The sequence below is a fragment of the Manacus candei genome, unplaced genomic scaffold (assembly GCF_025592945.1).
Source record: "Manacus candei isolate 608988 ecotype Guabito, Panama unplaced genomic scaffold, ASM2559294v1 h1tg000047l, whole genome shotgun sequence".
NCBI lineage: Eukaryota > Metazoa > Chordata > Aves > Passeriformes > Pipridae > Manacus > Manacus candei.
The window spans coordinates 6,963,006-6,988,996 of record NW_026138095.1 but is presented as its reverse complement, the minus strand read 5'-3'; the positions used below and the strand labels follow the sequence as shown (position 1 = coordinate 6,988,996).

The 25,991-nt window shown below is 48.7% G+C and overlaps 2 protein-coding genes across 7 annotated transcripts in view; both read right to left on the bottom strand.

The window, feature by feature from the left end:
* Positions 1-13,526, bottom strand: part of LLGL2 (LLGL scribble cell polarity complex component 2) — a 32,847-nt gene extending 19,321 nt beyond the window's left edge. For 2 of the 6 annotated variants that reach the window (XM_051797795.1, XM_051797800.1), the window contains exons 1-3: positions 13,424-13,526; positions 6,304-6,411; positions 4-101 (exon numbers count right to left, since the gene is read on the bottom strand). In XM_051797795.1, coding sequence (XP_051653755.1) covers positions 4-101; positions 6,304-6,378 — 173 coding nt within the window. In that variant the 5' untranslated portion in view covers positions 6,379-6,411; positions 13,424-13,526. Of the gene's footprint in view, positions 1-3; positions 102-6,303; positions 6,412-6,701; positions 6,723-6,749; positions 6,853-12,615; positions 12,732-13,423 lie in introns of those variants that run through there. The other 4 variants (XM_051797796.1, XM_051797798.1, XM_051797799.1 and 1 more) reach the window with 4 other exon arrangements.
* A 1,700-nt stretch (positions 13,527-15,226) lies between these two features.
* Positions 15,227-24,358, bottom strand: TSEN54 (tRNA splicing endonuclease subunit 54). Its single transcript, XM_051797840.1, has 11 exons — positions 24,285-24,358; positions 23,969-24,127; positions 22,836-22,899; positions 22,611-22,694; positions 21,229-21,327; positions 20,888-20,940; positions 20,461-20,559; positions 18,714-19,348; positions 18,188-18,248; positions 17,349-17,465; positions 15,227-16,265 (listed from the first exon to the last, which is right to left on the bottom strand). The coding sequence occupies exons 1-11, from the start codon at positions 24,311-24,313 to the stop codon at positions 16,115-16,117; spliced, it is 1,551 nt and encodes a 516-aa protein (XP_051653800.1). The 5' UTR covers positions 24,314-24,358; the 3' UTR covers positions 15,227-16,114.
* Between the last annotated feature and the right edge of the window lie 1,633 nt (positions 24,359-25,991).

The following is a 25,991-nucleotide window of genomic DNA, read 5'->3' as shown; positions in this document are numbered from 1 at the left end:
TACAGTTTGATGGCTCCTGATCGTGTCCCGATGGCCATAAGGCGGAGAAATGGGCTATAGCCCAGAGCACTGGGTTGGTGGGGAAATCCATGCTCCACAGTCTGGCAGAGAGAAAGAAAAATCATCAGCAACAGCATGTTTCATGGGCTCTGTGGTAGAGAGATAAAAACCAGCTGGTACATATGGGCATGGCAGTCTGAAATACAGCATGTGAAGTCAGTTTTTTCTCTTAAAGTGTGTTCAGACACAGGTTAGATTTGCTGAACAAACAGCCTAAGGACAAATATATTCCAAGTACCCCTGGCTCCACAGGCAGGATGTGCAGAAGAGTAACAGAAACGAAAGAGAAATATCCTGCAAACAGTAGCCCAAGCAGCTCTTGATGTTAAGATTATAAATAACTCTGCATAAGCACAGCTTAGTCAGTCAATACAACACACTCCATCACTCCACATCAACTTCAATTCTGTAAAGCAACTGCTCAGCACAATTTCAAAGTCTGACACAAATACTGAGTCCTGTAAGACCAGCTTTATCTGCCACATTCCACACAGGTCAGCCTTCCTGACCTCTCTTGGTGACTGACATCAAGAAATGGTGCAAAGCAATGGAGAGCTGTGAGTGACCACCAGTGCTCATCAAGGAAACTAAACAGATTTACTATGGGCAGTCAGGAAAAGTAATGTAACCCAAATCCATTTTCCGGAGAGAACACAAGGAATGCTGGAATTTAATGAGAACAGGAGCCTGCTAGGCCACTTCACACTAATTCAAAGCCATTTGGGACTAAAAAGATGCCACTGTCATAGGGAGCAGTATATGATGCTTGGCCTTAGTGGCTTCCCTAAAGTACAATTCACCAAGAGGAAGATTTGGAGCATGTTGTACACCCCAAACTGAGCACAGCTGGTGGATTTACAGGTCAGGGAATAATATTCTGCCATACTTACAGGATGCAACCAAGCTGCTTGGAAAATAGCTCAGTCAGGTATTTAGAAGTGCTAATGTACGGCTGTTACCATAGTTTAGGCAAAACAAGTGTGTGTGAGTTCACCAACATACAGCCATGTAAAAGAGGGGTTGGTGAGCCCAAAGATCAATAGGGCTACTTCCTGGAAAACACTGTTATCCTTACAGGCCCAGCTTCTGGAAAGTACCTTCTTCTAAGGCAAGCTAGTCAGCTGCAGAATAGGAATTCATTACCCTCATGGTTAAAAGAAAATAACAAGCAGAGAACCCTCCATCTACAGAAGCAAGCACTTGCACCTCACTCCCATCCTCATTTCCATCTTGCCTTTGAAGCAAAGCTACCACATTTTATGCTTTATTCAGCCTAAAAGAAACACCTGGACTTTATTTCCTGCATAGTGATTTCCCAACTTAATCCTCTGCACAAGAATGAAATGAAGCTGGTTTCATTTCTGTGGTCAGGCCATTAGCCTGAGGTGCTCCCAGCTGCTGCAAAGTACTTTAATGCCCTTTTACTGTTCCTACTCAAAGACACAGGCAGAGGAGGATACAGCTTACTCCATATCTGCCAGTTTGCTCCATTTTTAGCCATTTGATCACAATTTATAAGCTGTAAGAAAAGACCTCCTTCCTCTAAACATCAGTTACCCCAGTCTGAAATCCTCTTAGGGGAAGATGAGCCACTTTAGCAGATATAAAACTGGAAATACTGAAGCATTTCCCAGTTTTCTGCTTGCCAACTCATTAAACTGGGCTAAAGAGTAGTTACTAACTTTTTATCTTTTACAGGTAGTAAACTAAGATTAATACTACCAGCTCCAAGTCCACTAAGTTTACTTCCTTTTATGATAACTTAATATTCAGCCTTACTTACTCATATTCTAAGAAGGTTATTTAAGTGTTAGGTTTGATTAAAAACAAATTTTGAGAAGTCAATCTTTTTAATATCACCCTTGAAGTTGTTGCTAACCAAACTTTGCATAGTTACACATATAAAACTTCCTAGAGGAGACTGTATGAAATTAGGAATTTACCTATAGACTCAGAATTGAAACAGGGGAGTTTCCAGCACAGGCAAAGAGGAATTGCTCTGTACCATGACAGCTACTGAGACAACACAGAAAAGCTTCCTAATTATCAACGTTGTGGGAGGATGAAGCTATGGTGTACAATTCTGGGAAGAAGATTCAAGGTATCACATTATCTTAACAAGAAATCAGACATTTAAATGAATCAGGTGTAGCCCAGGCAATAAACACCACTCCAATCCACTCTCACCCAAAACAAAGTGAGGAACTTGTTAGGGAGACACCAGTGTAACTCCACTGTTTTAGTTTCGACTTGTTCACAGTCACTGCACTGTCATGTTATCAGCACAAGTAGGTGTAATTTTCAATGACACATCAATTAGAAACTGTGATTATTCCGAGATTTAATCCAGTCCAGAAGATAAAGCTTTAGCCTCAGAAAATCATGACTTATACAATACTGTACTGCCTGTTAGGGAGCTGTCAACACTAGCTTTAATACTGGCCTAATTATATCTTGGGTTTGATGTGTTAATTTGTAAACACATTAGACAAGTCAATAAAGCTTTAATTTTCAAGTATGAGACCTATGAACTGCATAACCAAGTGTGCATCATTCAGTAATAATAATAGGAGGGTAATTTTTTCTCCAGGTTTTCATTCAATAAAAAATTTGAAGTACCCCCCTCATTCCACAGGCAAATTTGCAAAAGAGAAGTATCAGCAACAACAACAGTGTGCTGCACAACTTCTCATGGACCACAGCAAATGTACTAATGGTTTCTGATAGCTTTGAATCTCAACCAAGGTGCCCATAAGAGGTAACAAAGACAAATGAATGACATAAGAGGGAGTTGCTTCCACAGCTGGGCAATAAAGGCTTCAGGGTGGGTTTGGGGGCTGTATTTGACACCACCAGAGCCAGGCATTCACATTCACTGTCCTGATTACCCAGATCTTTTCCTTGTGCTTATTTACACCCAGTTGTTAAATCACAGCAAGTCAGCTTTCCATGGCCTCCTTTCCTCCCCTCTCTGGGGCAGCTTTCATCAGGCAATCCTTTCACCTGCTCAGCAGGTAAACCCCGCAGGGGGGGAGCGAGGGGGGCAGGAGGCAGCAGAGGTTACAATGGAGCCTTTCAGCAGAGCTGAAAGAAGAAACTGGAGTGCCCACAATGTGCCCTCCTTCTCAAAAGGGCCTTTGTTTCTTGGGGAAAGGTGGGAGCTTTCGTTTTCATTTTCCTCAGACCACAGGTTTGTCAGACTCGGTACAAGTAAGGCTGATGTCAGCAGCACTAACTAACAGAGATGCTTCGTGTCAGTCACATTTACTGCAGGAAAAAAGGTGGCCAAACTGAACAGTTGTTCCCAGCCCACACTAAAGCTGTGCCGATGAAATTCAGCTCTGTCCTCCTCCTTTCATTTCTCTCTGCTTCTCCTCTCAGGTTGTTTTATGACAAAGCAGAGCCAAACCCAACCACAGGCCATACAAACCCTGTCCCTTTGTTAAGTTGCCTTTTGAAGGAACAATGAAGCCCGGGTGTGCTGACCCCCCTTTGCACAGACACCAGTTCAGATTTCAGGTAAGCCATCCATCCATCACACCCATCAGCAGACGGGCAGGAAGGCTGAAAACAGGGGAAAAAACACGAAGCCATAAATTAAATGCAATGCTCCCAGTTTGGTAACGTTCAGCTGTAAGACAGGCTGGTTCACCTGTGTGTTACCCATCATCTAGTCTGACAATGCCAGCCTGAACATGTTCATTCTGCAGGGCTTGGACTGAGCCAAAGGCATCCAAATACTACTTCCAAAAGCAGGATAAACTTCAAGAAGTAGACTGCCAAGTCCACATACCTTATCCTTCATTCTATCCACTGAACTAAAAACAGATTCTCACAACAGGTACACACAAGCATGGGAAGTTCTTACTCATACAGAGAAACAGATATGCAAAGCTAATTGACTAACAGAGTTTAGGAAGGTGTTTTTTGAAACAAACAAATTTGAAGAGCTAGTCCAGTGGTCAATCAGTCCTTTAAAACCATCTGGACCACCTCTTATCCAGAACAGAAATGCAAGAGAGAAACATTGAAAAGATCACAGCCTATTTATACCTGACAGAATAAACAAACAAACAAAAAAATCATCCACCACCAATCAAGTAGACTTTTTAAACTGAAGTCCATTACTAGGTCAGTGTGGTCAAATACATTCCACAATATTAACACTAAACCTGTGTGGCAAAATGCATTTATATTCAACTTCTAGGTAAAATGAGGGCAGGAATCCCCAGTGCTTTTAAGGTACAGACCTTCCATTTAGTCATGACCCGCATCACACACTGAAGAGGTGCAAATCCACCGTGCAATTTCTCTGATCAGCAACTTTATAGTCCCACAAAGTATTTCCCAAGCAGGTTCTTAACCAGAAGTCTTTCAAAGACCTCAAATAACAAGTGTTTAAAAACCTGCTTACCAGCACTAATGTGCTTGCTTTAATAGCACATTAGACAAGGACAGCCTTGGCACACAAAGCACTAGGATTCTTGCCTCCTTGGAGCCACAACCTTCAACAGCTCAGAATTAAGGTCTGACTTTCCCAGACCTTCTCAGTCTACCTAGTTGTGAGTAGATGTTTATTGGATCAAAGGGGAGAGGCTTTCAAATGACCCATTATCTCTGGAAATACTGGAATGGGAGACACAAGACTTGGGAAAAAAAATCCATGATTTGTATGCAAGAAAAAAAGTATAGTGTAAAAGATTCTGGTATAATGTTCATTCCCTTCTGATTCTTATTAGAAAAGAACAAGTTACTGTCGCTTAAAGGTGCAAATGCATTTTACAAGGCCTTTAATTACTAAGCTGTTAATCAAAGCAAACCACTGGGAAGTGTCCAAAGTTGTCTCCCCAGAAACAAGATGCAATATTTACCTTCAGGACTGAATCAAATGGAGTCACAAATCCTGATGTCAGCTTCTAATATATTTGGAAGTTTCCCTCTGCTGCAAAAGCTAGTTCTTTCAACCCTGTTTTGCATCATCCAAATTAGTCTGTCTCTGGCAGGGGAAGTTTAGCCAAACATTCTCATAAGAAAAAGGCATATTCAAGGAAGGGACACCCCTGAAGTGGCAAAGATTTTTCCAAGGTGTATATAATTTTATATGCTTATAAGCAACTCTGACCCATCCCTGGGATGTCTTTTCTGAAGCTGACATTGCATTAGCTACACAAACAGCTCAATCCTGGGCTGCATTTACTGATTTTTCTACTGCATCTGCACTAGCATTTCCTCATGGAAGCAGGCAGAAAACAGACCTGAAGCACTCTTGAGTTCCTCAGGGAGGGAGGTATGCATGGCATTGCTGTTGGTTAGTACCAATTACATTAAATCATTTATCTCAAGTTCCACTTTAAGGATCTATCTACACTACAATTCTAATGAATCAAGGACGCTATTTCCTAGGCTGATTTCATTTATCCATTATACTTTTCAGCAAAATTCCGTTTAAACCTTGGAAATACAAAACCTACAAACATATTTCTGCTCCCCAATGAAGGTGTAAGTAGCCATTAGCCCAGCAATGATTCAATACCAGGCATTTACAGAGATGAAAGCACTATGTTCCTGGCCAGGACTCAAAAGAAAAATGCCCAGAGTGTTGGATAGATAGCACAGCCATTGCCATTTCTTCTTCACAAAGGGAAGGAAAAAAACTAGATACTGATTCAGACTAAGATAATAGAAATTCATTATTAATGGCCACTATGCATCCCAGGTGCTTCCACAGCCTTTAAAATTCACATTTAAAAACAGAGGTATACTTGTAAACCAAAAGTATAATCAAGGACAAAGAACTCTGGTTTCAGCTGCATCACAAGCTGTGGTTCATGTGTATCTCTAGAAAAATATTTACTTTCCTAGCAGTTCCACAAAGACCACCTCTAACAGAAACAGTCACAGTACATAGCAGGACAAACTACAGACCACTCACAGCACATAAAAGCTGCTGTGAAGATCTCTTCTTTCAGCAAGTGCCACTTAACAGCGTGACAATGTCCTTTCTCTTAAAAAGGAAAGCCAGAATGGAGAACATGCTCGTGAGCTTAAACAAAACTACTCAGGCACGTCGGGGGGCGGGGGGAAAGGACAGAATCAAAAAAGAGAACAAACCACCTCTCCTAAATTTAACTTTTCCACCCACACTCAAGTAGTTTATCCTTGCATTTACAGGGCACAGAGGCTCAGGATAGAGATTTGCCTCGCACACATATGCCTTGAAGTCTGAGGAAAGCACCACCTTACCTTGTTAAACTGGAAAAGGTCGCGTTTAAGCCTCTCTCGCACTGGGTCGTGTCCGGCTCTTAAGAACCTTCTCATCTTCCTTGCTGTAGTATCTTGGCAACAAAAATCCTAACGAAAGAGAAAAGCAAAGCCATGTAAACAAAGGCAGCCTGAGCAGAGGAGCAAGCAGAAGTGGGTTATTTATTTTGGTTTAGCAGGTAACAAATCAGCCAGAGCAGACTGAGACAACACTGCTATCGAGTGACTAAAACCTGACACCAGCCCAGCACAGCACCTCTGCTGCAGGACTCCACAATGCCATTTTCACATCGATAAAGAAAGCCAATGCAGATAAAATAGGAGGATTTGAGAAGAGGTTTTACACTTGGCCATTTTGCTGTCGCTTCGGTTGACCTTACCCAAAGAAAAGGCAAAACTGCAGTATTTGCGTAAATATTGAGACAAACCCAAGGGCCAGCTCCGAGGTTCAGGCATTATTGACTAGCATCACTTTTCACCCCAGGTAACCTCCAGCTTTTGAGCTAAAAAGAGAAAGAATCACACTTTCAGCTTGCTCCGTGGGTACGGCAGAAAGGGTGCTGTGCTTCCTGCAGGGGAGCTGCATTAATTATTAACTTGCTTTTGTAAAATATCAAGGCCAACTCCCTGCTCAGGGTGGGGGTAGGGGAAGGAAATCTCGCACCTGAGGTTCACTGTGCAGCCAGCAACACAAACAATTCTGTGTGTCCCACTGCCTTGTCTCTCACAGTGACAGGAGGATCCAAGCAGGATAAATTAGACCTGACTTTACAACCCAGCAATCACACTGGGGGTACCAGGCTACAGCGTCCTATTCCATACAGCTCAAGAGGTTGTCACATCTCCCCTCTGCAGAGGTGCTAAGTGATAAGTAAAATGCTGCCAACTCAAGAGCAAAGGCTTGAATCACATCCTGACAATTTACCCTGGTGTTAAGTGCTCCTGCCCTGGCCAACTCTCACTAACTCCAGTTTCCAGTGTACAGACACTCCAGTCAGGATTTTATTTTAATTTGTTGGACAGGAAATTACAGCAATTGGCCAGCTACTCTGTATACAACACACATGTGCAGTGGGGGCCAGAACTTCTGAGGAGCAATGAACAATCAGAATGGATATTCTACAGTAGCCCTTTGTCAGAAGAGATACATGCACACCTGCAACAAGGTGGGGAGAAGGAATGGAAAAGAGAGGGACCAGGAGCACCAAAGGGACTGTCAAGTGAACAAAAGGCCCTGGGCCCTTGTTTCAACCATGGGACTGGAGGGTGATGGAGGGAAGGAGCTTTCACATCTGTACAGATGTGAGTAGCACAGCTGGAAACAAGGTGGCTATTTCTGTGCTCCTGCCAGTAATGATGACCTTTGGTTAATGATTCAAAGCAGTCATTCCTGAGGAGCTGGAATTGCTTTTCAAATGGTCTCTAGCAAGGCCTTACACCAGCTGTGAAGGTCCAAAAGAAGGAAATGGTGTGATAAACAGGATGCTCTACAGGCATATTTTGAGAACTCCTTTTAGAAACTCCCTGAGCTTGAACTTGTACCCTTTTGTTGCATTACTGCCCTTTTACTTTCCTGCTTACACTCCAAAATCTCCAGCCACCTGCACAGCACTGCCTGGAGCTCACCATGACTGCAATGCAGCCTTGGTTCAGAGGACCAGAAAATCACATGAGGACCAATCACCTGAGTCACTTCCCCAGAATCATCAGCATCCAGGTGACTAGAATATCACCTAGGTGACATTCTAGTCACCTAGAACCACTAGCTGCACCAATTACCATGGAGAAAAGCAGCTCAGAGCAGGGCAGGTACAGGTATCTGCGCTTGTGAGCCACCAGCACACGCAGAGGTGATGAACGTGCACAGAAACAAATATAGCAGAGGACCCAAAAAAAGAGAGAAAGAATAAAAGTGTAGTTTACTTGGAAAATAAATCCTTCTACAATGATTTAGTACCTCAACTGAAATTTCAAAAATTCTATCAGATCACAAGTCTTCCTTCGCCAGACACTCCTGAGAGAGGGACGTATTTACACAAAGCTACATTCACTCTAAGTTAGCAAAAGTTACAGAGCAGTGACAAGGTGCTGTGCTATGCAAGGAGAACATATCACACCCATGTATAACACACAACTTGCCCTCAGCCAGACAAGGAAAGGAAAGTGCCAAGGAGACGCACCCTTTCCCGCTGTCAATCAATATCCTGGACCTGTTAAACTAGGCAAACCCACAGAGAAACTCTACTAATTACCCTCCCCACTTTAGAAGAAGAGACCTCAGCTGTGCCAGCAGAGGCAAATTCTGTGTTAGGAGCAAAGAAAGAAGAGTGGGCTTGATTTGACAGAGACACAACTTTATATTTAACACCTTGCTAGAATGTTTTATCCTGAAATATTAATTGCATCCAGAAGCGTGCTGTTTTGAGCCTGCTTATGCAACAACTCCCAACATTCACACTCCAGCCCACAACAACTTGTTCAACAGGCTAAGGAGCACAATAGCTCCGAATCAAGCAGTAACTCAGTTGAAGAACCATCATCCTGGAAGGCTGATGTCCATTACGATCAGAGGAGGCATGAAAAGAGTCATTTCTTATTGAGTGATATCAAGGTTTCATGCCTGACCAAAGAACTGAGCGTCTGAGTATGGGGGGAGATAAGGGGAAAGGCAGTTTTGAGCAAAGAAGGAACAGCATCCACTGCAGCACAGGTTCTCCAAGCAGAATTACTATTACAAGTTTACAAGGCTCTTGTCAGTGCAAAGAATTTTGGCTTTAGTACAATAAGCAAGTATCTTTTCCAATGCTACAAAAAAAGAAAGATTCCACAATCTGTATAATCTTATCTTCCAGATGCACATTTACATATTAGCAGACCAGTTTCTCTCCCACACACCTTTGGTGTCTTACATAAAACTCCAACCCCATGTGCTCTGCAGTTGTCTGCCAGTCAGCATTTACAACCATATGGTAACAGTTGTGGCTACCAGTAGCCAGAGAGGAATTCTCCAGTAGCCTCTGAAGCCATGCCAGGTCTGCATGTATCTAATGTTCTTATTTTCCAGGGAAACAATTCTTTAGGCTTTCAAAGATGAGTCTCTTACCAGAAACTATGTGCAACATTCCCTTCTTCTAAGATGCATTGAGGACAGCTGTTTAGAGGCAACAATAGCCCAAGGCTGAGTCAATCCCAGTTTTGCTCATATTCAGTCCATGGACACCTGACAACAGAGCTCAGAGTGCCCTGTACATCGAGCTCCTGCTGTAGTTAAGTACAATGAGGTACAATTTTTCACCTCATTTGATTAAACCCAGACACAAAACAAAATCTCTTCACTATTCATAGAGAAATGCAACGAAAGCACGAGTTTCAAGATGATCCTGTTTCCAATCACAGACTAAGGGGCAGTTAACATCAAAACCAGATTTCATTCTGTCTTCCTTGCTCGGCTCTGTTCATTTCAGATGTGTGAGACGTGGCACATGTACTTTACCATAAACCCTGACAGACCCTATATTCAATTTTCTACAGAAAGCCAAATGCTTCTTCCCAAGAGAAGCATTAATTGTTCCTCACTGCTGAGTGTTACCAATCCCTTCAGAGCTCTATGTTTTGCTTTGGCTCCATTGCTTTTGCACACAGCAGTGTATCTTGATGCTCATGCACATTCTGGATTTTCTCCATCAGCTTGGCATAGGCTGGAGGGGAATTACCCTCTCCAGAAATTTGTTGCAATTTTTGGTTATGTCCTCCCATGAGAGTGGAGTTTCCAGCCAAAAGTAAAAGAGAACCAATGTTGGAAGTCCCAATCACACAAGTTAATCCAGTCTTACAAGAAGAGAAAGCCCAGGTCAGGATTTTTTACTATGTAGACAGTATTAAGTGTGGATATGGTCTCAAGTTAACCCCACAACAAAAACACATCCATAATGAGTTTATATTGCTCATGTAGGGGAGTTGCAAGGTACCATCTGTGTGCTTCCTTGGCAACCTCTACTCAACTTGAACGGGTTTTCAATGGGATATGGTCCAAGAGCTTTCTTTTCAAAACACCATCAAGTATCTCAAGAACTCTTAAATCCTGCCTTGCTTTAGGCCTCCTTTTCATTCCTTCCTCAGCACTCCTTCCTGCTTACAGGTCCTTAAAGGGAGAACTTCTATCTATGCATCTGATAACACTTTTATCAACCCTGCTAAAATAAAAGAGGCCTTATCAACCAGCTTTGTTTGAGCTACAGGCAGTTAGTGCTCCTGGAACAAACCGTCACCGCCATGGCCTTGTCTGAACCAGGTGTTTTCCTGCACCCAGAAGTCTGCCTTGTTCCTGTTACCAACACAGTCAGCAATAACAGAACAGAGGCACGGCAAAAAGCTATTCCTTAGCACCAGTGATCTCACACCAAGAAAAATCATCAAAGCATCAATTAAACACCAAGCTTCTCACATTTATCGATTCCGGGCGCCACTGGACGTGACTCAATGTGAAATTACAAGTTTAAGAACAAATTTAGCTTGACATCAATGAAAGAAGGCCTAGCTGTTCTTTAACTGTTCATCTCTACCATTGTGCTTGCCCATGACACACTGTCAAGACAGATACTCGTGAAGAAGGCACAAGCCAAGCAGAACAGCTAAAGCAAGGGAAGCTTGGAAGTGTAAGATACCACCTCCTTTTCCTAGGATAAGGAAGATGCTGTAACATTAATCTCATTTTAGTGAGACTATGCAGAGATCCCCCTCACACAATACAACTGCTGATCCACTGTGACTGGCAGTTTCATGAACAGGAGAGTGTTCAGGTGTACCTTGCATACAATAGTCAGAGAGGTAAACCAAAAGACCCTCCAGCAAAAAGGACTTATTTTGGTGAACCTGGAGAGCCAGACAGTGAAGTGAACAATGAGCAGACTGTGGCAACACCACGTGCAGGTGGCCGCCCTTCCAAAGCACAGAAAATATTAAATAAAAGATCAGAGATCAATTCTCCAAGAACTCTTGGGAAATAACTGAGAACCAATCACACAACTGGGGCAAGTTCACGTACTCCACAGCTTTGTGCCTGGAGTTACCAGGAACCGCCCACCTGCAATGAATTTACGGGTTGTGCAAACCTTGTGTGTCATTATGACTCCTATTGTGCTCTCCTTGTCATGGGAGCATGACAACACCAAGTTTCAAAACGCTACAGCAGAACAAAGTCTTTGCACTGAACAACATTATTGCAAATGATGCAAATCTCTTTGTAGGCTTTGCTGAGAAGCATGAATCAAAGAGAAGAGTGGCTTGTAACTTTGGAACAGCATTTTACACACAGTGGGTCAATGGAGTAAACCACAAAAGCATTTGCTTCTTAAAGCAACACAAAGAGATCCAGCTAAAAGAAACTTTTATATGGGAATCAGAGTTTCCATACCAGTTTCTGCACAGAAACCAAACTTTCAGCTACCACCAGTCCCTCCTTTGATATTATAAAGAAAGATCAGGGTACACACTTTTATTGCCATGTAGTAACTGCAAGACATATGTTTAAAACCTCTGTTACTCCTTGACATTTCTCAAGCTTCTATGTCAGCCAAGAAAAGACACACCTCTTCCATAAGCAATTCCCAGGAATAATTGTGTTACCATACCAGAAAGTCGCTAGAAGATAGAGGGCTCTCAACTGGTTTAACTCCTCCAGTACTTTTCTTTGGTCAGCTGTTACAGCAAATGCAATTTGTTCAAAACCAAATAAAAGACTTTCCTCAGCACCATCCTATGAAGATGTTTGAGAACTCTTCTCCCTTCCCAATACCATGGACTCTACGGAGTCCCTTGCGAGGCTACAAGTGGGATTAGAGACTGCTCACTACTGGCAGAGATCATCCTTGTCCCTTCCATGGGCTGGGCTGTCCTTACAAGGAACGTGCCAGGATGCACGGAGAACCCCTGGGACCTGCCACCGCTTTGCATTCCGCTTGCCAGAAGCACCAGCTTCCCGAATCAAAGCTAAAATCACCAGGCAGCTGCTTTGGGCACACAGCTTCACCTGGGACTTGGTAAAGCCAGATATTCCAGTTGACTGAAGTGCTTTCAGATGACTACAAAGAGCAGCATTCCCCACCAAGTAAGACATTACAACGGACAGCTTTTACTACTACAATCTCAGAGGAGCTGTCCTCCTGTCTTGTCACTGTCCCCACATCAGTGTAAGGCTTTGTATCGTTGACTACAGAAACACAGAACCTGCTTCGCCTGCTCTACACCTTCAACAACGCTAAACACAAACACACAAAGCTTTCTCCAAAGCCTCACCTCCAGGAGAGATGTCAGCAACAGCCTGTTCCAATGGCACAATGAAGGGCAACCCGAGCCAAACTTGTTTCGCCCTTTTTGCTTCACCTGCTTGCAGCCTGTTAACAGCACCGCGGTCCCTCACCCATGAAACTCTGAAAACTTTGGGGAGGAAAAAGAACTAGTAACACGATGCATCTTAATACAGGCAGGGATTTGAAGGAGAAAATAAAAATAAATAAAGAGAAAATGCTAACAGAGAGTCCCAAGGGAGTCTCTGCAGCTCTCGTTCATCACATCTGCTCGGGAGCAGCTGGACACGGGCAGGGGCATCTCCCACGGCAGGCGGGGAGGGAGCAGCTCCCACCGCCCCCCATGGCGGCCCCGGAGCAGCCCCGGCCCGGCCCCGCTCCCCGAGGGCCGAGCAGGAAGTCCCGGCGCGGCCCCCGCCGCCACCTCCCCCGGGAAATCCCGGGATGCGGAGCCGCCGCGCGGTACCCGCGGGGGGCTGCGCGCTCCGGCCGGGACAGACCCAGCGCAGCGAACCCCAGAACGGCAAACAAAAACCCAACGACGCTCCGCGCCAGCACTCAAGTTCCGCGGGCAGCCCACGCCGGTGTCCGGGTGCGCGGGGGCTGCAGGCGCGGGCAGCCCCAGGCACGGCCGAAGTGGCCCGGGCACCGGCGAGCACCTGCCGGCCGCGCCGGAGGGGCCGCGCCGCACGGGGCGGGCGGGCACGGCCGGGGCCGCGCCGGCCGGATCCCCCCGCCGGGACCCCTTCCCCGGAGCCCACCCCGCGGCCCCCGCGGCCCCAGCGAGCAGTGCTCACCTGCGGGGGCTGGGGCCGGGCCGCCCCGGCCGCGCTCCGCTCCGCGCCCGCTCCCCCCGCGCTGCGCGGCGGCCTCGCTCCGCGGGCACCTCCGGGAGGGGCGCGGCGGGGGCGGGACCGGCCGCGGCTCCGCCCCTTGGGGGGCGGGACAGCGCTATGCAAACAACCTCTGGGGCGGGGCCTAGCATGCAAATCAAGCCCGGCCGCGGCCCCGCCTCGCTTTCATCCGGCGCGCTCATGAATAATTCAGTAGCCCAGCCCTCCGCAGCCAATCAGAGAGCGGCACCGCGCGGCTCGCGGGCACCGACCCCGGCCTTGGCACCGGGAAATCCAGCCGGGAAAACCAGCAGGGAAAGCCGCTTCCAGGGCCGGCGCAGCGCCCTCCTCCAGCCCCGGAGCTGCCGGCCTGTCGTGACAAAGAAACAGAAAGACTTTTCGGAAAGTCGGAGCCCTCGCCGGAGAGAGGGACACAACGGCTGCTCTTGCTGCTGCAGCAGCCAGCCCGTGTCCTGCGGCAGGAAACAACAGCTGAGCGAGGAATCTGCACCTATGCAGCGTCAACGGCAGCCCAGGGTCTGCCGACCTCCCTGCATCCACGTAAAAGCTCGGAATTACCTCTGACAAGGAGTCAGTGTTTCACCCGCGCTTCCAAAAGTGATGTTTTTTCAATTAAAGTATTTATTTCTGTCGTCTTCTTGCAACACCCAGCCGATGTGCATCGCAGGCCAAGGTGGAGCAGTGGTATCAGTCTGCATCGTGCTCCCATCCTGGTAAAGGCACTGTCAGATGTTGTGGTGCTGAGCAAGGCAGCCACAGTTTCTCAATCCTCCCTGTACTTGGTTATTAAATTGTAATTGTCTTTTGCTGAATCAGGGAGTCTCTGCCCCAGCGAAACTCACTGGGTGGCTCTCGTAGAGTTCATCGATACAATTCCACCTTGGCATAAGGAGGTGAGACTGATTGAAATCAACAGGAGTGAGTTTGACCTAATTCCAGGACAAACATGAGCCCTATGGGTCAGGCTGGAGCTCTCCTGCCTGCGCCCGTTCTTAGAAACTCCCTTCCCACTGCCTTTAATCTGTAAAACAGTCTGGGACAGTGCTGAGGGCAGGTGGAGCTGCCAACCCCGGCTTTGAAGAGGGCTATCGGAGCCAAAGCGGGGCTGGAAGGAGGAAGAGGAAGGGGAGGGAGTGTGGGAGGAGCCATCAGACCCTCACCTCAGCAGAGCCCCGCCGACTTCCAGCATCTGATAAGTGCGGGGTGTGTGTATGTGAAACCGGACCAGGCTGGCAGCAGAGCCCTGCCACCTTGGGCTACGATACCTCTGACCACGCAGGAGAAAGAGTGGTGTGCCGACAGGAACTGCAGGCGGATGTAGGGACACCTCCAGGCTCTGAGTCACGCTGCCCTGCCAGGGAACAGGGCAGCAGCTGGATCCAAACACACACGGGCGTAGGAGCAGGGTTGTGTGACCTTGAGCAGGCGCTCACCAGCTGCTGCTACTGGGCTTCCAGTAGCCTCCACAGAGTCTCCCTGTGCATAACTTAACATTTCTAGGGGAATTAAGGACCACAGTGAGGAGCTTGCATTGTTGGAAAAAGATTTTTTTATTGCTTAGCCTTCTCCACATCTCCAAAAGGAATTAAAAAAATAGCAAATAAAACACATCTAAACCAGTTGCTCTTACAGTTCTGAAAATCTTGACACCAAACACAGCCATGCTCAGCTCACTTCCATCCACTGAGCAGACCTTCTGGCACCTGGCACTTTTTGCATAGACGCTAAAGCAAATTTGGTACCAAGATATCCTGGTGGAAAGCAATGATATCCTTGGTTTGGAGGACAACAGCCACAGGACTGGAAGGCTCATTAGGAATTTGCAGCTTTTTTCTTTACTGAGGGATCTCTCACTTGCAAGAGAAATAACAAGGATCCACAGCCAGGAAAGAGGATGTTGGGCTGAAACAGAGAGGCTGCAGTTCAGCCCCGGTGAGACTATCAGAGACAGTGTGCTGACAGTGCTGGTCAAACTTTAACATGCTTTAGCACAGCTGCTGCAGCACGAGGCTGAGGTGCCATCTGCAATACTCTGGGGCTTTCCGTGACCTCTGCCTGATGAAATTGTGTTCAAGGCACACTTTCCTGCTCTCAAGTGTCTGGAAACTTTACTCCAGGTGACTGAGTTTATGGCCATGCCTTTTTCAGATCAGAATCTGATCTGCTGGTCATTGGCAGAGCTGAATGACAGAGGCTCAGGACACCACCACTGATCAGCTTATTCTGTCCCCAGCTGACCTCAGTGACACTCCATTCAACACACAGTGCTTCTTAACATGTGACAAGGATCACCAGGTAAGGTGTTTGCTAATGGTCCACAGGTCAGTGAAAGATGACAAAAAAGGCAGACTGGTGGTCCACAAGGTGAAAAAGCTGGAGAACCAGTGGCTTCAAGAACAAAGACGTGTTTACTCCAGTCCAGAAGTGCCCAGCTAAGCCATACCCACTTGTTTGCTGTAAATCATGCTATTATGCCTGAGCCATCTGGGCAGGTGAAGTCTGTTACAGACATAAAGTGGTCAACTACCCAAGGATCCAGGTTCTATTTTCTGTAATATTTGATTGATCAGGACAACAAATCCTGAGCAGAGCTCTTCCCTTCATCCCATACCATTCCTGCAAGTGACAGCAGCTTCAGTGACTAACATCAACAGGCAACTTGAATTCCTTCAGTGAATAGAAGGTGATTTCTCCGTGATCCACCAGCGCGAAGACCAGCGGGACGTCCCCGCTCAGGTACGTCACCTGCTTCAGAGCCCGCAGGGACGGGATCTGCTCATCAAAGCTGCAGGGAGGAAAAAAACATCCTGTTTGTTCTCAAAGCAAGAGGAACACAGAGGCAAAGCTGTCTCCTGGCCAGCCATCACAACAGCTCCCTTTGGCCTGAGGAGCTGGTAGTGATCCTCCACACCCCTTCCAGTCGAAGCAGGAGGCTGCCAGCCCTGAGAGTGAATACGCAGCATGCCGGGAACTGGGAGCTGTCGAATCCTTTGCCAAAAAAACAAGGGCAACTGCACCCTGCTCCCCACTGTGCCTATCAGATGTGGCTCACAGGGATATTGGCACATTGCCAGCCCAGTGCAATCGTAATACCTCTGTGCTGGGAAGATCTTTAGGTTGCTGGGATCAACATCTGACCTGCTTTTCCCTCCTTTTAATTCTATGGAGTCTGTTTGCTCATCAATGAAAGTATTCTTTGCAACAAGGATCATCCTACTGCTCATGATCCACCTTAGTAAAACTGCATTAACAACTGCATTAACAACAAGAGAGCATGGGTACAGGTTTAATGTAGGAAAATGAGAAAAGGTAGACACTGAACTTTGTACCTGGATATGGAGTTTAAGTATCAGGTTCTGGATTCAGCAAGAAACAGGACACCTACCCTCTGTTCATACTGATCTTAAAGTTACACTTAACAAAGATCGAAATACTGAAGCCATAGCCCAGAGCCTGTAGCAAGCTCTAGGGAGGTTCATCTCTGCAGAAATCCATAGGGATCTGCACTGACTGAGGATTCAGGGGCCATACAGCACCCTTGAAACTCAGCTCTACCTGAGTTTCACAAGCATTGCATAAAAACAGCTGTGGCTTCTTATTCCTGACTCCCAGTAATACTCAGACATGAGCAGCAACCAGATGACCAAACAGTGTGAGCTGAGTGCAAGGGCTGGGGGAATTGTCAGCCACAGCCTCCAACAAAGGAGGAACTGAAAGAAAAAAAATTCTAGGCAGGACCACTCTCCAGGGAGGCACTCTGATGATCTGTAAAGCTCACAAGGTGCTGGCTCATTTACAGATCATTAGGACTTCATTTCCACAACAGCAACTGCAACGTGCCAGAAAACAGCGCAAGATTCATGGGTACCTCCTAACACACATCCTGACATATGGCTTCCCAGGGTTTGTCTTCTTAAACCTGGACACAGCATCTGCTTGATACACATTGAAGTCTATCTTCATGGCCTCTGGGTCCTCCTGCAGCCTGCAGAAAAAAACACACCCACATAAGCATGAGATAGAAACACTGTAGGGTACTCTACAGGAGAGCAAAGAGGCAGAGGAAACTCCTGAGCCCTGACTAGTCTGGACCCTTTGAAAGGCTTCACTCCTCAAAGGACTGACCCTGCAACTGTTCTAATTACTTTCCAGAGCTCTCCTGCAGACAGACCAGAGCAAGATCCTGCCCCACATCTGCCCCACTCCCCTCTCTGCAGAGCCCCTTGCAAGAAGCAGCACTAACAGAGACGGGAGCAAAGCACTGCAGGGACTGCACACAAGCACTGCTCAGACTCTGAGGCAGGTGCAGAACCAAAGTCCCAAAGCCAGGGTTTTATATCCACCACAGCTGGGATGGCAGCACATTCCAGGAATGAGGCACAGGTGAAACCAAACCAAACCTCTGAGGGAGATTACCAGGCTTGGGTGCAGAGGGGAAATAGCAGGATAAGAGAGCAACCCTGCTGTTTTAATTGGCCTGGAAAGCCCTGGATCTCTTGCTGCAGGACCTGGTACTTCATGGAAATGTCAGCCCCTCACTACAGATGCAAGGGGGCCATGGAGCAGAGCACTGGATTCTCTTGCCACCCTGGATATCAGGCAGCTCCCAAAGTGCCACTGTGAGTGTCTCATAGACCTCACAAGCAGGGACGGTCACAAGACACCCCTGCTCCCAAACAGCCACGAGCTGACTGGCTGGATACTAACCGGGAGGCTCCATCCAGGATGTGGGAGGGCTGCAGCACACTGATCTGCTGGAGGAGCGCAGCTGGAGGGAGAAGGAACAGGAAAGGATCAGACCAGCAATTTCCCTCCCAGGGCACTCCAAGCACTCCACCACCACCCACGAGCCTTCCTCCCCCGACAATGGCTGGCAGCACCACAGTCACCACTGGCTACTTCAAAGGCCTCAACTTCCTCATCTCCTCCCAGCACACAGCCCAGAACACCCTGCAGTTGCTTTGCATCTTGCTGGCCCTGATTGCACATGCCTAACAGCCTAGCAGGAAGGACTGCAATACAGCAGGACATGGGGAATGGATTAGAGGACCTCCCAAGGCCCTGTTTATCCTGGCACTTGAGCGGGCTATAGAAAGATTCTCCTGCTCAAAGCACTGTCCCCTAAACTGATGTTCAGCTTCTCCATGTCATCCCTTTTGCTGCTGCATACCAGGCACCATTTTAGAGAGCTGGGGAGGGGGAATGGTCCCTGCCAAGTTCCCACAGCCACTACCTGACGAGGTAGCTTCATCTGGCCGCAGAAGTGGCGTGACAGCTTGGTCCCAGAGATGTGATGGTCGTTTCCAAACCCTCTGCTGTCTCCTCTGCTCCAAAAGGGCTTTGTACTCCTGCCAGTTGGAGCAGTGCCTCACCTCCTGGTCGGCATTGACGCTGCTCTTATACCTGCTCTCCCTCTCCCGCTGCCTCCTCTCCTTCCGGGTCAGCTTCTCCTGTTTCTGGTTGATGCGTGTGCACCAGGAAACTGCATCAACCTCCCTCCCTGGCACGTTCTCTGGCAGGAGCCTGCTGTCAGGGGAGGGCAGGTGTGTGCATGGCTGGTCTGGGGCCACGTTTGGAAAGGTGATGGTGGTAAAATCCCAGCGGGGTGCACGGGTGCCACTGCTGCTCTCCTTGTGGCCTTCAGCCTGGCTCCTGGAGGGACTCAGAGAGTTCTTTTGTCCTGTATCAAGAGGAACTGGGTTTGACTCCTGCTCTGCACTGCCAGCATCTGATTCCTTTGGCTGTGCTGACAAGGGCTTTTCATCCATGGGAAGGCACGTGGAGTCTCCACAGTCATCTCCATCTTTGCTGGAGGTCCCTTCAGCTCCTGGAAGGTCCTCAGATACCTTATGTTTCTTTTCATGTGACCTAAAGACAGAAACAGCAGCATAAAAGACAGGGGGAGCATGTGGTGGAACTTGATTTCCTTTGAATCCTGCCCCCTCCCTGCTAACAGGAAAAATACAGCCTGCCAAGCCTTAAGGAAGAACAGCAAAGGTGGTAGGAACCCCTAGGCAGGTCTGCAAACCCTTGCAACAACCTCTTGGCTTGTGTGACAAATGAGAAGGGAGAAAAGCAGGCCAAAATCAAGCAGTGAATACCAAAGGCAGAATAAACTTTTCCGAAGTCCTGCATGAGGTTTGACTTTGATGCCCAAGAGAATCCCAGCCTTGATTTGTATAGACACATGTTTCCAACCTGCCATGCAGCCTCCACGCTCCACTGACCAAAACACCTCCATGCAAACATGATGGACATCAGCCAAAGCAGCACAGGCCAGGCAGAAACCTGCCTGCCAGCACCTCTTACTGGTATGAGAGTCAATCCCTGGTTCCAGAGAAGATGGGGCAATTCTTAGACCAGCAGTTTAATCTCCCAACTCCTACAATTTCACAACTCCTCGGGCACTGATTTACTGTTAACAGGGACTCGCGGCCCAGCCTCTCCTCCCCATTTCTGAAAGGCTGACGCCACCTCCTGGGAGCTGCCAGAATTATTAGCAAAGTTACTAAATCTGCCAGTTTCTGTTGACATTTTGGCAACATCTAGAGGCCACATGCAAACCCCAGGTGCTCTCTGCTGTAGAGTCCTGGCATGTAAGTTGGACTGAGGAGGTGGATAAGTGCAAGATGTGAATGGGGTATCTGTGCTCCCACTACAAAAGAGCAAGAGCAGACACCTGACCCGTGTTTCTTTTGCACTGACCTCTCTACTCTTCTGTTTTGGCACCTCAGCACCCCAGCTGTGGGGCTCAGGAGCAGTTTGCCCCTCTGAGCCCTGGATGAAGCACACGTGTGACAAAAGGGAACACTGCAAAGTGCCCAGGAAAAGCGCTCCACTGCCTGGGGACAGCCAAGAGCAATTGCGCCACATAAGATCACCCACAGCACAAGGGCCTGGGGACACTGCAGCAAATCAGCTGTTCCTGAGCCAGCATGGCCTGGGAGAGGATGGGAGAAGGCTTTGGGCCACTTCCTTACCGAGGGCTGGAACTCCTCCTCCTTTTGCGATGGTGTTTCCCAGAGCTCTTGCAGTGACTTTCCAAGTTCAGTTGCCTCTCGTAGGGAGACGGGACAGTGCTGAAAGGAGAGACCAACACAGAGGCTGAGAGCAGGGTGAGGTAGTGGAACTAGCCTTCTGCTCAGTCCCCAGAATACAGAAACAAAAGGCACAGAAAATCCCCAAGAAGGACCAGGATGGTCCTCAGTTCATGCCCCATTTCATGTTCCCAATCACTTCCTCAAGAGGGAGGAGCAAGGAAGGGTAGAGTGCCACTTTTAGCCTTTAATCCTCCCAAGAGATGGAATGCAGGGTCAAAGTCCTCTTCTCTGCTGTTCCCTGGGGCCAGGCAGTGGGCACAGGGCCTTCAGAAAGGAGAAAGCAGTGGGGAAAGGAAAAGTTGGTTACCTGGGGTCGAATCTCAGTACAATATAACCCAGTTGCTTCAAGTGGCTGAACACCTTAGAGCAAAGGAAAGCAAGAGGGTTAAATGACAACCCTAAACCCAAACTATTTACTTCAGTTTCTCCACAACTGAGTGAACAGTGTGGCATTGGCAGTAGAGAAAACGCCAGGATTAGGGTCCAAAGCAAAAGTGGGGAAACAGGATGAAGGTGAGTGGGAACAACTGTGAATGACGCCCCTCCCCTCCCTCACTGTCCTACTCTGCTTCCAGTCACTGGAAGAGGCTGTGTGGCAGAGGCTGGGCTCTGCTTTCACCCTCCCTGCAACAGCAGATCCCAACACACCTGGTAATGTGACAGGGTCATTGTCTCCTGGCACAGCAGGGTCTCGTAGGCTTCCTGGATTGACATGGGCAGATCCCTGAAAAAGAGCTGGACAGAGCCCTGCAGGGCAAAAGCTTGGTGTGAGAGAACCACAGGGAACAAATCTATGCAAGCTCACACCAGTCTCTTCCCACTGGTCCTGACAGCCGGTCCCAGTACCCTCCCTGACATGATATCCATCTCTCCCCATTTGCCAACCTGGATTACTTACAGTCCCTCTCCCATGCCCAGCTCCTCCATGCCCTGGGTTTATCAACCAGGTAAGAAGTTCCCATCCCCAACTCTCAGCTCCTGCTCCAGTGCTGCATCTGTTTGGAGGATGCAGCTGGGACCAAAATGCTCAACTGATAAAATAATCATTGTTTTGAGAGATAATTTAACTTTGATGATCTCAGCGATTCAGGACACAGCACAATCACAAAAATATTTATGACCTGCACAGCTGAGAGAGCTGAAGCAGAGGAATTGGAGGCATCCTTACATGCCATCAGTTGGTGCCTCCTTGGAAGCATTTACTGCAGCCCGAGAGATCCCATAGGTAGCTTCCCCAGGGAAGAGGTGAAACAGGAAAACCGACCTCCAGGAGGCAGCTTTAGGTTACGCCTCTTTTTTCTCCTCTTTTTTGTTTTATAAACTGTGTTACTCATAAAGAAAACTAAACACTAGGAACCACACCTTTCCCATGGGATGGGCTGATGGCATCTGACTGATCTTTTCTGCTTTTGGGGAGAGATTCTATAGTCAGCAACTCACTAAACTATTTGTCATCAGTTTGTTTACAAACTGTTCATCAAAATGCCAGAGGTAAAAAAGCCTGACCTTTGCTGTTAGGATTTAAGGGATGGCATCAGATGCCCATAACCTCTTTCAGTTTTGCTAAGGGATAAAAGTTCCCCTTTATATCAATGCACCTATTCTACTGATAAAAGGCTTTGGTGGAGAGACAAAAAAAAACACTCTTCACAGCAAAGAAATCCAAGTGAACCCTAAGCAGTATTTCTGCAGGCAGAGGAGCACTGAACACAGCCTGGTCTCACTCCTCTGTCTGCCACACGTAAATTTCTTTCTGCCATATTTAAATTTCTCTCTGCCATATAAACTGGGAAAAAAATTCCAAGCAGCAGCCCCAAAGACCTCTTAAGTGAGTTAAACATGACACCAGCTGAATAAACTGGCCACCAATCCAACTACACTGCCAGTGACACAGAGGCTGCTCCAGAGTACAAGGGATGAACCCATGAAAACATGCTAAAAAGGGACAATTCCTTGAGAACCAGGTGTTTATCAGCTGCTACAGCTCCTGCAATCACTCAGTAAGGACCCAATGCCCCCATCCTACTTACACACTCCAGCAGGTACAGAGCTTCCTCAGGCAGCAAGCACTGTTTGCCTCGCTCCGAGAACCCCATGGTGTGCCAGAACTTCCCCTGGAACAGAAGCACAAATCCCTGATGGGCTCTGGCTGTTTCCTGCTGACAACCAGGCTCCCTCCCATTTCAAGAAGCAAATTAAGGAATCTGTGAGGCAGCAGGAGGTGATGGCACTGAGTACACTCTGTAGCAACTCACCGCAGGGGACAGCAGCTCCACGATGCCCTGTCCTGGCTTCCACTCAGCTTTTACCTGATTCCCCCTGAAAAGGTTAAAGATTAGTTTGTTACCACTGGTTATGTCCTACAATCAGCTCCTAGTGTAGCAACACAAGGAGCTCAGGAAGGTGTCAAAAGGCAGCAAATTTACAGGTGGCATTTTTACAGGGTAAGATGTCAGAAAGACATCATCCCCTGGATGAGGCAGCACCAGCTGAATGGTTTATTATCACCAACTAGTTAAAAGTGTCTTCAGTCAGCACCACAGATGCATGTCCATAGGCTACAGCAGCCTGCTGGAGATGCATTGCCTAAGCCAGGATATATGGATACTGAGGCCTTGGCACAGGTTGCCCAGAGAAGCTGTGGCTGCCCCATCCCTGGATGTGACCAAGGCCAGGTTGGACGGGGCTTGGAGCAACCTGGGCTAGTGGAAGGTGTCCCTGCCCATGGCAGGGGGTGGAACAAGATGATTTTTAAGGTCCCTTCCAACCCAAACCATTCTGTGATTCTGTATCATACAATCGTTCAGCTGCTGCCAAGACACACTCAAATTGCTGTATCCCACCCACAGGGAAAAATCAATAGCTGCAGGCCAAACAGAGAAAGTGTGTGTTGAGAGGCAGTGTGTGAACATCTCCCAAGGAGTGATAAGCTCCAGAGACTGGCAGGGTTGTTGAAACCACCAAAACTGATAAACCAGGGGCACTGAGAGCCAGACAAATCAGCACAGGGCCACAGGGAGCATAAACAATGTGCTCTGTAACTCGGACCATGCCCAAGAGGACAGTGGCTGCTGTCTGCAAAGACCTACAGGATTATACACACACCTGTGAAAAACAGAAACCCCTTGAGGGACTTTCTAAACAGCCACAGGTGTGCCAGCATGTCCCTCTGCTGCTGCAGGAAGAGCCAGGCTGTGTCCCCTGCTGCTGCTTTTCCAGACGGGGAAAGTTGTGTGCAGGTGAACTTAGAGGGGACTTACTGTGCTAACACCTCCCTGCTACGACAGCTCGATCCTACCGATAATAACCCGTGAGCTGAGCTCTGCCCCCCCCTCCGCATCCCTCCTCCCGAGGACCAAGCCATGCCCAGCCCCAGGGCCGGACTTACGGCCGCTCCACGCGCTCCTCGGACAGGATCCGCCACTGCTCCTCGCAGCACCGCCGCAGCCTCTCGGCCTGGCGGGCCGAGCCGTCGGGGAGGAAATCCTTCTGCCCGCGGGGGCACCGCGGGGCCGCGGGGCCGCCACCCGCCGGCCGCTCCTCCGTGCTACGGGGGGACAGAAGAGGAGGTGGTGAGGGGAGAGGGCCTGACACCCCGCTGCGGCCGCCCAGCCCGGGCACCCCCGGTGCCCTTCCAGGCCCCCCGGACTACGGGTCCCCCCGGTGCCCCCCCAGGCCGCCCCGGTCTCCCCGCCCGTCCCCACCTGAGGCGGCGGGACCCGCCGGGCTCCATCAGCGCGTCCTTCCGCCGCCGGGCAGGAGCGCCCACGGAGCGCGGCGGGCGCCAGCGCGCCCCCTGGCGGCGCGGAGGACTGCGAGCGGCGGGCACCGGGAAAGGGAATGGGAGCGGGGTGGGAAACGGGTCGGGAATGGGACACCCAGCACCGGGGAGGGCTCCGGGGATGCGCAGAGAGTTTTGCCCCGCGGCTGTGACCCAGACCCACTGGGCTGAGCTGCCCCGGGTTACCGCTTGCTGCTCCCACTGCCCGCTCCGCAGCGGGGATGGGGAGAAGGGGAGGGGAAACGGCTCGTGGGTTGGGATAAAGGCAGTGGGATCGCTCACCGATAACCCACACGGGTAAAACATGCTGGATTTAAGTAAAAAAAAAAAAAAAGTTAATATATTTACAATTAATATTAGTCACAAGCTTGGATATCTGCACCATTTGGGGATTAAGGGAGCACACCAGCACCTGGACCACCTCTTCTCCTTCCCCCGACCATGCTGCTCACACGGCTGTCTCACACTCTCCTCCCACTGCATTTTGCCCTTTCTTTAAGGCATTTGCCCAGAGGTATCACCAGCATCACTGACGGGCTCAGCCGTGCCCTGCCGTGGGGCTGTTCGTGAGGAATCAGACGGAAGCATCTTGAAGTGGCTGCATCCCCAGAAGCATCTGCAAGTGGCTGCATCCCGCACGGGGCAGCCCCAGCCTCTCCTCCCGGAGCCCCCCGGGCTGGGCTGAGCTCTGTCCCATGTGCTACAGCCCCCGGAGCAGAGGCAGCGGTGCTGGGGAAGGAGGATTCTCCTTTCAGTGGGTGTCACTGTTCCTCCTGGCTCAAGCTCCGGCGGTGCCAGTGCCATCAGGCTGCCTGGAGCGGGTGCCAGTCCAGCTGGGCTGGGAAACACGAGAATCCCCTGAAACACGGCCTCGTGCCTCTGCTGACACGGCTGGATTTGCTGCTTGGGGGAGGCATGAACAAATGGGATGGGGAAACGCACCAAAAGTTCAAGTTTCACCTCAAACCCGTCTCCTGTTGCTGCGGGATAACTCACAGGAGGCACTGAGCCTCAAGCAGGAAAAACAGAGCTCTCCCCCCACCGGAGTCCCTGGTTCCAGCCGTGGTTTCCCAATAAAAGCCCTTTGACAAGATGCCAGTGTAGGCAGATGAATGCAAAAGCCATTCCCGTCCATTTTCCACCCTGTGGTTTAATTTTCACTTCCTGCCTGATTATTTCCTCCTCCTGAATTGAGCCTTCATCCTGCGAGGGGGTCAAGTGATTTTGGCCAGCAGTGCCCCTCTACAGCATGCAGGGGGACAAGGGACAAGGACCCACAGACAGTGTGAGGGGCAGCAGTGGCAGTGCTTTTCCACCCTGATTTCCTAAAAAAAATCACATATCTTGGAGACTACTTGGACTGCCTAATTATCATATAATCCCAGAACTCCACATCCTGTGGCTTTCAACTTTTGGGCTGTCACCCCTTTGTTTAACTAGCCTTCCCTTAAAATAGATGTGTTTAAATTGCTCAGGGAAAGGCTCTGATCCAGAATTTGCTTTTGTCACCCACTGTGATTACAAGCCCCAGAAATGTCAAGACTAATCTCGGTTTGTGTTTCTTTTCAATACTGGGATTTTAGCTGTCATGTGGTGGGGGGACGTCCTGTTCCTCTCAGGGGCACCAGCA